The sequence below is a fragment of the Nerophis lumbriciformis genome, linkage group LG18 (assembly GCF_033978685.3).
Source record: "Nerophis lumbriciformis linkage group LG18, RoL_Nlum_v2.1, whole genome shotgun sequence".
NCBI classification, from domain to species: Eukaryota; Metazoa; Chordata; class Actinopteri; order Syngnathiformes; family Syngnathidae; genus Nerophis; species Nerophis lumbriciformis.
The window spans coordinates 12,870,963-12,883,210 of NC_084565.2; the positions used below are offsets into that span (position 1 = coordinate 12,870,963).

The window sequence follows — 12,248 nt, forward strand, 5'->3', positions numbered from 1 at the left end:
CATCTCATTGACGGAGCCCGCCACTGGATAAAATACCCCCCCCCCCCAAGCCCTCGCCTCACTAAACCCCCTTAACCCTTCTCTAAAGCCGCTGTTGGCCCCCCGCTGTGCGTGCTCATTGCCTGACCGCCTTCAGGCGTCCCTTTTTCCACGGGCCCATTGTCTGGGGCCCGTAAGCAGCTTTGTTTCTGCATGTGCAGCTGGGCTAGCCCGCGCCGCCATTAGCCGCAACACGCTACACACAGAGCGGGATAATATAATTACAAAACAAAAGTCAGGTGGCGCGGCAGATCCGCCAGGAGAAGCCAATTTGGGCGAGATGCGTCGACACGCTGGCGGGTGGCCAGCTATAATTCGATTATGAAGTTGTGCGACGGACAAAAGACACAATTGAATCCTTTTTTCCCTTCTTTCTCTTCCTTTTATTTGCGCCGATGGGATTTAATCGAATTGCGTTTGGCCTGCAAAAATGGCAGCGTGAAAAGAAAGGAGATTTACTCTTCTAATTTAGCCCCCGGAAAATGTGATATTCTGTGAGAAATTGTGACGCTCGGTGCTGCATGTGAGGCCCGCAGTCGATGAATGAGCGAGGCCGGAGAGTGCATGAATGCGCCCGCGCGAGCAGACAATGGGATCAGTGGCAGATCCACCTCCTGTATCGCTGTCTTGAAACGCCGCTGCAAGTGTGTCCCCCTGTTCAGTCGGCAGACCACAATTTATCCTGTTAGTCACCCTAGATGAGTGAAAAAGAGTAATATCAACCCCCAGCCCAGCTGGACACACACACACACACACACACGCACACACACACACACACACACACACACACACACACACACACACACACATTCTTGTATTTGTCATCTTCTTGAGACCTCCGAAAAATGCCTCCCTCTTTTGGACCAGCCTTTCTAGATATATAAAGATGTGTATTTACAACATTAATGATATATACACACTATGCAAACATGAACAAGCTTGTTGTGAAAAATTAGTTGGAATTTCACATGAAAAATGTCAGTTTCACGAGAAAAACTTAATTTTACTCAACGCAAGTCAAAATTGTACAAGGAAAATTGAACGTTTGTGCAATATTATGATAAAAAGTTGGAATTACACTCAATAACAGTCGCAATTTTACAAGAAAAGCTTAAAATCTTGGCAATTTTATGAAAAGAGTCGTATTGTCACTCGACACATTTTGGCAATATTATAATGTTAATCGGAATTTTACAAAAGTCATAATTTTACTCCAAAAATGTCACTATTTTACAAGAGCACCAAAAGAATTGGCAACATTGTGATACAAGTCAGAATTTTATATGACAAACGTCACCGTTTTGCATTAAAAACTAATAATTGTACATAAAAAAGTAATCATTTTACGAGACAATATTGCAATATTACAGAAACAGAAAGAATATAGGAAATTGTTCCCAATTATATAAGAAAAAAGTCGACACATTGTGAGAAAAAGACTGCTTTTAGTGAATTTTTTTAATTTTTAATCGTTTTTTAATCTTCATTATTTACTTCAAGTTATTTCAGTATGTCTCTATATACATATTTATTTTATTATTTAAAAAAAAAAAAAAATGGCCAAAGGGGGCACATTTCAATTTCTTACACACACTTGTTATTTCATATGTTGACCAGTGGGGGAGCACTTAAATAAATAAAAAAAACTGAACATTTCTGCAATATTATGATAAAAGTTGGAATTTTACTCAATAACAGTCGCAATTTTACAAGAAAAGCTTAAAATCTTGGAAATTTTATGAAAAGAGTCGTAATGTCACTCGACAAAAGTCACAATTTTATAAGAAAACTTAAACATTTTGGCAATATTATAATGATAATCGGAATTTTACAAAAGTCATAATTTTACTCCAAAAATGTCACTATTTTACAAGAGCACCAAAAGAATTGGCAACATTGTGATAAAAGTCAGAATTTCATTTGACAAATGTCACCGTTTTGCATTAAAAACTAATAATTGTACATAAAAAAGTAATCATTTTACGAGACAATATTGCAATATTACAGAAACAGAAAGAATATGGGAAATTGTTCCCAATTGTATAAGAAAAAAGTCGACACATTGTGAGAAAAAGACTGCTTTTAGTGAATTTTTTTTATTTTTTGTTTTTAATCGTTTTTAAATCTTCATTATTTACTTCAAGTTATTTCAGTATGTCTCTAAATACATATTTATTTTATTATTTAAAAAAAAAAAATGGCCAAAGGGGGCACATTTCAATTTCTTACACACACTTGTTATTTCATATGTTGACCAGTGGGGGAGCACTTAAATAAATTAAAAAAACTGAATATTTCTGCAATATTATGATAAAAGTTGGAATTTTACTCAATAACAGTCGCAATTTTACAAGAAAAGGTTAATATTTTGGCAAAAGAGTTGTAATTTTACTCGACAAAAGTCACAATTTTATAAGAAAACTTTAAAATGTTGGCAATATTATAATAATAATCGGAATTTTACTTGGCAAAATTATGACAAATGTCATAATTTTACTCAAAGAATGTCACTATTTTACAAGAACAACAAAACAATTGGCAATATTGTGATAAAAGTCAGAATTGTATAGGACAAATGTCACCATTTTGCATTAAAAAGTGATCATTTTACATAAAAAAGTAATCATTTTATGAGAAAATATTGCAATATTACAGAAACAGAAAGAATATGAGAAATTGTTCCCAATTTTATAAGAAAAAAAGTCGACACATTGTGAGAAAAAGACTGCTTTTAGTGATTTATTTTTTATTTTTTATTTTTAATCGTTTTTTAATCTTCATTATTTACTTCAAGTTATTTCAGTATGTCTCTATATACATATTTATTTTATTATTTAAAAAAAAAAAAGGCCAAAGGGGGCACATTTCAATTTCTTACACACACTTGTTATTGGGGGAGCACTTAAATAAATAAAAAATACTGAACATTTCTGCAATATTATGATAAAAGTTGGAATTTTACTCAATAACAGTCGCAATTTTACAAGAAAAGGTTAATATTTTGGCAAAAGAGTCGTAATTTTACTCGACAAAAGTCACAATTTTATAAGAACATTTTAAAATGTTGGCAATATTATAATAATAATCGGAATTTTTCTTGGCAAAATTATGACAAAAGTCATAATTTTACTCAAAGAATGTCACTATTTTACAAGAACAACAAAACAATTGGCAATATTGTGATAAAAGTCAGAATTGTATATGACAAATGTCACCATTTTGCATTAAAAAGTGATAATTTTACATAAAAAAGTAATCATTTTATGAGAAAATATTGCAATATTACAGAAACAGAAAGAATATGAGAAATTGTTCCCAATTTTATAAGAAAAATGTCGACACATTGTGAGAAAAAGACTGCTTTTAGTGAATTTTTTTATTTTTTGTTTTTAATCGTTTTTTAATCTTCATTATTTACTTCAAGTTATTTCAGTATGTCTCTATATACATATTTATTTTATTATTTAAAAAAAAAAAAAATGGCCAAAGGGGGCACATTTTAATTTCTTACACACACTTGTTATTTCATATGTTGACCAGTGGGGGAGCACTTAAATACATTAAAAAAACTGAACATTTCTGCAATATTATGATAAAAGTTGGAATTTTACTCAATAACAGTCGCAATTTTACAAGAAAAGGTTAACATTTTGGCAAAAGAGTCGTAATTTTACTCGACAAAAGTCACAATTTTATAAGAAAACTTTAAAATGTTGGCAATATTATAATAATAATCGGAATTTTACTTGGCAAAATTATGACAAAAGTCATCATTTTACTCAAAGAATGTCACTATTTTACAAGAACAACAAAACAATTGGCAATATTGTGATAAAAGTCAGAATTGTATAGGACAAATGTCACCATTTTGCATTAAAAAGTGATCATTTTACATAAAAAAGTAATCATTTTATGAGAAAATATTGCAATATTACAGAAACAGAAAGAATATGAGAAATTGTTCCCAATTTTATAAGAAAAAAGTATTTTAGGGAATTTTTTTATTTTTTGTTTTTCATCGTTTTTTAATCTTCATTATTTACTTCAAGTTATTACAGTATGTCTCTATATACATATTTATTTTTAATACATTTTGGCCAAAGGGGGCGCATTTCAATTTCTTACACACACTTGTTATTTCATATGTTGACTAGAGGGGAGCACTTTTAAAAGCGACACAGTCAATTTGAAGAATCCCTCCTTTTTGGGACCACCCTCATTTCACCACCAGGGGTGCAAATGAGACATTCTCTATTAGAGGCAATGGTTTTCTGTATTGGGACCTTGCTTTATGTCCTAACTTGTTCACACCTCCTCATATGGAAGGTACTTTTCCTTGTTGATGTCTCAAGAAGGGTAGAAATACAAGAACACACACACACACACACACACACACACACACAAGCGCTCCAGCTTTATAGGCAGCTGATATGAGCAGGTTTAGCTAGTGGCTACTGTTTGGAGCAGGTCAAGCAGAACAGGATCGGTTAATGTCTTTTTGTTTCGTGCCGCAAAGACTGTTTTTCTGGGGGGGCTTCGCTACAAGACAATAAGCGATTGTGTCCGATGGATACATGCTCCTTCTCCTCAAGGGCTGGTGTCAGTATTGTACCAAATCGGGGTGTGTAAACGCCCATTTTGTGCCCCATTAGGCACAGTGGGATGGTGCCCCGTGGAGGTTGGAGCGCCACATTCTCATGCTCTCAGGATAGACTAAGTGTTGAGAAAAGATCCAAGAATTCAGTCAGGTTTTGGTACTTTCCACTATTGAGACCACGGATGCAAGCTCAATGTACTCTTGTTTTTTTCTATTTTTCAGCTTTGTGTTGTCTCCACTCAAAGCCCTCAAGCCATCAAGTGCCCTGAAAGTAGGAGTAGAGTGGAAAAACAAGCTGACTGTATAAGCCTACTGTATTTTTCGGACTATAAGGTACACTTAAAATCCTTTCATTTTCTCAAAAATCGACAGTGCGCCTTATAACCCGGTGCGCCTAATGAACGGCATACCGTATTTTTTGGACTATAAGTCGCAGTTTTTTTCATAGTTTGGCCGGGGGTGCGACTTATACTCAGGAGCCACTTATGTGTGAAATTATTAACACATTACTGTAAAATATCAAATGATAGTATGTAGCTCATTCACGTAAGAGACTAGACGTATAAGATTTAATGGGATTTAGCGATTAGGAGTGACAGATTGTTTGGTAAACGTATAGCATGTTCTATATGTTATAGTTATTTGAATGACTCTTACCATAATATGTTACGTTAACATACCAGTTGGTTATTTATGCCTCATATAACGTACACTTATTCAGCCTGTTGTTCACTATTCTTTATTTATTTTAAATTGCCTTTCAAATGTCTATTCTTGGTGTCGGATTTCATCAAATACATTTCCCAAAAAAATGCGACTTATACTCCAGTGCGACTTATATATGTTTTTTTCCTTCTTTATTATGCATTTTCGGCCGGTGCGACTTATACTCCGCAGCGACTTATACTCCGAAAAATACGGTAATTCTGGTTGTGCTTGCCGACCTCGAAGCAAATACCAAGAAATAATCTAATTTCATTGACAACCTGGTCTGGTGAAGGTAAGGTCCTTTTAAAAAAAATAAAATAAAATAAGATAAATAAATAAAAAACATTTTCTTGAATAAAAAAGAAAGTAAAACAAGTAAGTGTAATTGTATCTTGTGTTTTTTATGTTGATTTAATTAAAAAAACAAAAAAACAAAACAAGAAATGACATAGCTCTGAGGATTGATTTGTCTATTTGTACAAATGTAACCTATTATATATTATGAATAATTATATCTATCTTTATAGCATCACTCCACAATATAAACAATAATACTTATTTTTAATTTTTAAAGCCACTTCACTAAAGGAACAACTTTTTTGTTGTATAACAAAACTAGAAAAAAAGGGACACATGCGTGTGTGTACTCTAACAATATACCGTATTTGTCGGACTATAAGGCGCACTTAAAATCCTTTCGATTCCTCAAAAATCGACAGTGCGCCTTATAACCCGGTGCGCCTAATGTACGGCGTAATTCTGGTTGTGCTTGCCGACCTCGAAGCAAATACCAATAAATAATCTAATTTCATTGACAACCTGGTCTGGTGAAGATAAGGTCCTTTTAAAAAAAAAATAATAATAAGATAAATAATTAAAAAACATTTTCTTGAATAGAAAAGAAAGTAAAACAATATAAAAACAATCACATACAAAAATAGTAATTAATGAAAATGTTAGTGGACCAGCAGCACACACAGTCATGTGTATCCCTTGCAGACTGTATTGTTCTATATTGTAGGAACCAGAATATTAATAACAGAAAGAAACAACCCTTTTGTGTGAATGAGTGTGAATGGGGGAGGGAGGTTTTTTTTGGGTTGGTGCACTAATTGTAAGTGTATCTTGTGTTTTTTATGTTGATTTAATAATAAAAAAAGTAAAAAAAAATGACATAGCTCTGAGGATTGATGTGTCTATTTGCAGAGGTGGGACCAAGTCATTGCTTTGCAAGTCACAAGTAAGTCTCAAGTCTTTGCCCTCAAGTCCGAGTCAAGTCCCGAGTCAAGACAGAGCAAGTCCGAGTCAAGTCCAAAGTCAAGACTGGAAAGTCTCAAGTCAAGTCCTGCATTTTGAGTTTCGAGTCCTTTCAAGTCGTTTAACCACAGACTAATATATTTACACAGATTGTGTATGCTTTTAAAATGCTGTATTTATTTATTAAAACAAGTGCATTTGAAATTGCAGGGAAAAAGATAGTGCTGACATTGCACTTCAAAATAGCACTATTAACCAGTCATTTTAAACATGTAACTCATTCCTTTACAGAATAAACACATTTGAAAAAAACAAGTGCAACTGTACTTATTTGCACAAAAGTGTTAACAGGGACGTGCACATGATTATAGAGGGGCAGGGGCTCAAAGTCAGAAAAGGGCAGGACATTTTTTTTTGGTCCTTTACACAATATGGAAATTAATGTAAAATTAAATGTGCTAATAGGAAGCTAACTACTTAGCTGTGTGTCCTTTGTAGGTAAAAGTGATTGCCATTTCTTTTGTGTCAACAAATTATTGTCATAATGAGTTAATTGACATTATCATAGGCTTGGAAGACATGAAAAGCAACAAAACACTGGTTTATTATTAGGCTATTCATTGTTAAAGATAAGCACTTAGTATTGAACATTGAACAGTGCAACATGAACTTTGAAAAAAAAAATACTCAAATGGAAAAAAACTTCAATGAAAAAATCTGTCCTTCTTCCCTTAACTTGATGAAAACACCATCAAGTTGTAACTTATGGTCTTTCTCACTTAATGCTCGGACTAAACAACTGAAACGCGATACAGGCCCAAAAATATGGACCAGGGGCCAGTAGAGGGCTGTAGGATGGAGGCCACCCATACCCAAATATGCTCCTCAATGTAAATTCAGGGCTTCCATGATGCTAGTACTTGGTTTTAGCCATGCATTAAGAGGTCTGCTACCCTTAGCTGCTTCCTGACGCTCCTTCTCCTTCCTTTTCTGTATCCTTTCTTTTTTTGGCATTGTGCTGCAGGCATAATCAACATGAATCAAGTTTAAATACAGATGGTAATATTCCTAACAGATAACCTACATCTTATATCCCTAGAATGCTGAAATTATAATTATTATTAATAATAATAATAATACTTATTATTATTATTATAATCATTATCATTATTCTTCTTCTTATTATTATTATTATCATTATTATTATTATTATTATTATTATTTTGTTAACCCACACAGTAATAGCAAAGTCACAATAAACTTTATATCTAAACCTCTACTGTGAGAGAAATGTGATCCGCCGTAAACACAGTGCATTTTATTTTGAAAATTAACCTGGTATTTTATTTTGTATTTTGTACACTACTTCCTGTCCCGCACGATCTGCTCTGCTCTGTGCGGAATTGATGTGCCGTGCTCAATTGATGCGCCGTGCTCCGACGTCCGGCAAAAACAGAAGCTGACACATTGAATAATAGAATAATACAGCGTTTTTCTGAAATATTACCCATATTAGATGCTGAATAAGTGGACGGCGACTAGACCATAACTCACAGGTTCAAGTTGCTCCACTGTCACGTGACGTCTCCTCAGGGGCGCAGTTGGCTCTCTCTCCTCTCACTTACTCACTCACTCGCCCTCTCTCTCCCTCTCTGGCGGAAGCGGCAGGCTCAAACAACCCGGTATTACAAGAAAACGTGGAGTTTTTGTACCGCTGTTTTTTACATCCCTGACAGGAATTTATTAATGTTATTTAAAGAAAAAAAACGAGAGAAAAAAACACACACACACACAGGCAGAGGGCACTTTTTAAGACGAGGCAAAAAAGGGCAGGGGCTCAAGCACCCATAGGGCCCTATGTGTGCACGTGCCTGAGTGTTAACATTGTATTTCAATGGCATATTGCATTGTAACTAGTTCCACAGCAGTTTATATCCTGTTCTTACCTTATCTCATTGATCTCATCTCATACTGTATGTGTGTTTATGTGTGCGTACACATGAAAAACATAACAAATATATGAACATAACAATGAACAGAGTTGTACTTTTTGGATGTCAGGACCCTATGCAATATGTACACATATTCTTAATATAGTATACATTTTAACTGACCTTTATTTGACTATGTTTGTCTTTTTGTAGGTGGCTAAAATACGCGGTGCTGCTGACCACCGTCTAACTTTACGTTACTGTGTGTGATACATTGACTAACGTAATGTTACTGTGTGTGATACATTGACTAACGTAATGTTACTGTGTGTGATACATTGACTAACGTTACGTTACTGTGTGTGATACATTGACTAACGTTACGTTACTGTGTGTGATACATTGTCTAACGTAATGTTGTGTATAGGTACCTCATGCAACCCTGCTTAAAAAAAAATCACTTGACAAAAAGTATGAATAAGGTAGCAAACTGCAGTGGACGCAACAGATTGCCGTGTTTGCAATGACGTTGTAACCATAGACATCTTATAAGTAGAAGCAGGTTGCTGTGACGTGAGCAATTTGGCCGCCATCTTGAAGTGGTGATGAGGAGCCGGCGAGCAGCCTAAACTGACAGTTGACAGGTAGAAAACAAAGATGCCGGCCTGGTGTTCAGCGTTTTCCTGCTCAAATGAGCGGACTGTTGAAAATAGGAATCGGGGGATTACTTTTCACAAGTAAGATTTAACATTAACGTACTATTGGTTGTATCTTATGAAAATAATATTACCACAGAGTTGAGAAGGATCAAAGATCTTCAATATTTGTATGTGAAAATCACAAATAAATCTTCTGGGGGAGGATGACGCCCCTACAGGGGTTTGGTTTACAAACTTTCAGCCCCACCTAAAACAAAATTCACCAGCCGCCACTGATTATGATGCATTCTCATTTTAGGCAAAGTATAAGACAATACTTTCTTAACAGTATAATTGTAACCAGGAATAAGTCTTCAAGTAACAATATTCAAATACTAACATTGTTGGGTAAAACAGAATTTGGTTTTATTCTGAATCCAGTGAAACAGATTGGTGGTTTTAGCTGATATGAAGACTTTCAGGTGTTTATTTATGTTTAAGTATTTGGCAGACACTTTTATCCAAAGCGACTTACATAAAATAATACATATAAAACAATCACTGCAAACATGATCATTTAAGGGAAGAATGTAATAGAAAATATCAATACAAAGTGTCAAGACAGAATAAACTCTCTGCTGCTGCAGCAACAGAGATACAGTCTATAGGTCCCTAAGATATATAGATATCTAATGTATTCATACATTGTTTATGTAGGATATACGCATGTATATAAAGTTAAAAAGTTAAAGTACCAATGATTGTCACACACACACTAGGTGTGGCGAGATTATTCTCTGCATTTGACCCATCACCCTTGATCACCCCCTGGGAGGTGAGGGGAGCAGTGGGCAGCAGCGGTGGCCGCGCCCGGGAATCATTTTGGTGATTATATAACCTAATCATATTGTTTCTTCAACTTAAAAATAGTTTACCGTTTTTTCCCCTTCTCTAGGATTATAATCCCAGTTTTGATCTCGGACGTCTGGTCACTTATAGCATATAAGAATATTATATTACTGTTAAGCAAACTATGAATACTAAAACACGCCAAAACATGTGTCTGTTATCATAGCTACACGTATGACAAAAAAGGGGGGTGAAAATCAGTGGTATTCAGTGAGGTAAAATGAATTAAATGCGCTGACAGTTCATTGTTCCTGCCAAATGAATTGCACTGAGTGGAGCGGATCACCACTCCAAGATGGCGGCCCCGCGCCTCGTCTGCGCTAGTAGGCAGTAGCGCTCCATGCTGCGTCTACTTATAAGATGTCTATGGTTATAACGTTAGCAGTGAGTTTGCAGCCTCACTGATTTAACTACACAGCAAATACAAGTCACGTAACTTAGCCAATAAACGTTATCTTACATTCAAAACTTACCCTTCTTTGTGCAACTTCAAATGTTGAACGTTGTTGCGTCTCCGTCTGTAATATTCGAACTGCGTGATTTCCATACGGCAATTCGTTTTTTGTTGACCAAGTCGTAGTTTTTATACCCGAACGAAACCAACTTTGGCATAATTGTTGCGTTGTTTGACAACTTGTTCGGTGGTTGTACTGCAATTTGATTGGATGAATGCTGCGTGATGAAAACAACGTAGATCTAATTTGATTGGCTGTTGTACTGACAGCACACCAGCTGACAGGAACAACACGCTGAGAGACACAGACGAAGAAAATGAAAAATACGGAGCGCTCCCAAATAACTTTTTAAGCGTTGGATTTTGGGGAAAGTAGCAAGTCATGTCAAGTCATGTCAAGTCAAAAGGCTCAAGTCCAAGTGAAGTCACAAGTCATTGATGTTAAAGTGTAAGTCGAGTTGCAAGTCTCTTTACATTTTGTCAAGTCGAGTCTAAAGTCATCAAATTCATGACTCGAGTCTGACTCGAGTCCAAGTCATGTGACTCGAGTCCACACCTCTGTCTATTTGTACAAATGTAGCCTATTTTATATTATGAATAATGATATCTATCTTTATAGCATCACATCACAATATAAACAATAACACTTATTTTTGAATTCTTTAAGGCACTTCACTAAAGGAACAACTTTTTTGTTGTACAACAAAACTAGAAAAAAAGGGACACACGCTTGTGTGTACTTTAACAATCTACCGTATTTGTCGGACTATAAGGCGCACCTAAAATCCTTTCATTTTCTCAAAGATCGACAGTGCGCCTTATAACCCAGTGCGCCTAATGTACGGCATGATTCTGGTTGTGCTTACCGACCCGAAGCAATTTTGTTTGGTACATGGTGCAATGATAAGTGTGACCAGTAGATGGCAGTCATACATAAGGGATCCATGTAAATTGCAAGATGACGCCAGTAAAGAACACCAACACTTTAAATGTTTCATTGAGAACATTACACACGCCGCTCAAAAATCTGTCAAAAAGGTTTTTAGTACGACTTTGGTAAGCTATGAAGCCACACAGCTTGATGGATTGTATTGCATTGCATTGAACATACGATTATTATTATGGTGTGTGTATAAGGACTGCAAAATCGCCTTCTTTTGGACATTTTGAGTAATTCAGATTAATGACCATGTTGTAGGGGCATCTCTGCGCTGCTGACCCGTCTCCGCTCGCGATGGTTTCCTGCTGGCCCCACTATGGACTGGTCTCTTACTGTTATGTTAGATCCACTATGGACTGGACTCTTACTATTATGTTAGATCCACTATGGACTGGACTCTCACAATATTATGTCAGACCCACTCGACATCCATATATATATATATATATATATATATATATATATATATATATATATATATATATTAGGGATGTGGGAAAAAATCGATTCGAATTCGAATCGCGATTCTCACATTGTGCGATTCAGAATCGATTCTCATTTTTAAAAAAATCGATTTAAAAAAAAAAATCTTATTTTTTTAATTTTTTTTTTTATTTTTATTTTTTATTTTTTTTAATTAATCAATCCAACAAAACAATACACAGCAATACCATAACAATGCAATCCAATTCCAAAACCAAACCCGACCCTGCAACACTCAGAACTGCAATAAACAGAGCAATTGAGAGGAGACACAAACACCACACAGAACAAA

The 12,248-nt window shown here is 35.3% G+C and overlaps 1 protein-coding gene across 1 annotated transcript in view; it reads left to right on the forward strand.

Moving 5' to 3' along the window:
* Positions 1-6,807, forward strand: part of LOC133617606 (uncharacterized) — a 240,565-nt gene extending 233,758 nt beyond the window's left edge. Inside the window, exons 7-8 of the mRNA XM_061977685.2 lie at positions 4,859-4,969; positions 6,551-6,807. Coding sequence (XP_061833669.1) covers positions 4,859-4,969; positions 6,551-6,700 — 261 coding nt within the window. The 3' untranslated portion in view covers positions 6,701-6,807. The remainder of the gene's footprint in view (positions 1-4,858; positions 4,970-6,550) is intronic.
* Positions 6,808-12,248: the final 5,441 nt, after the last annotated feature.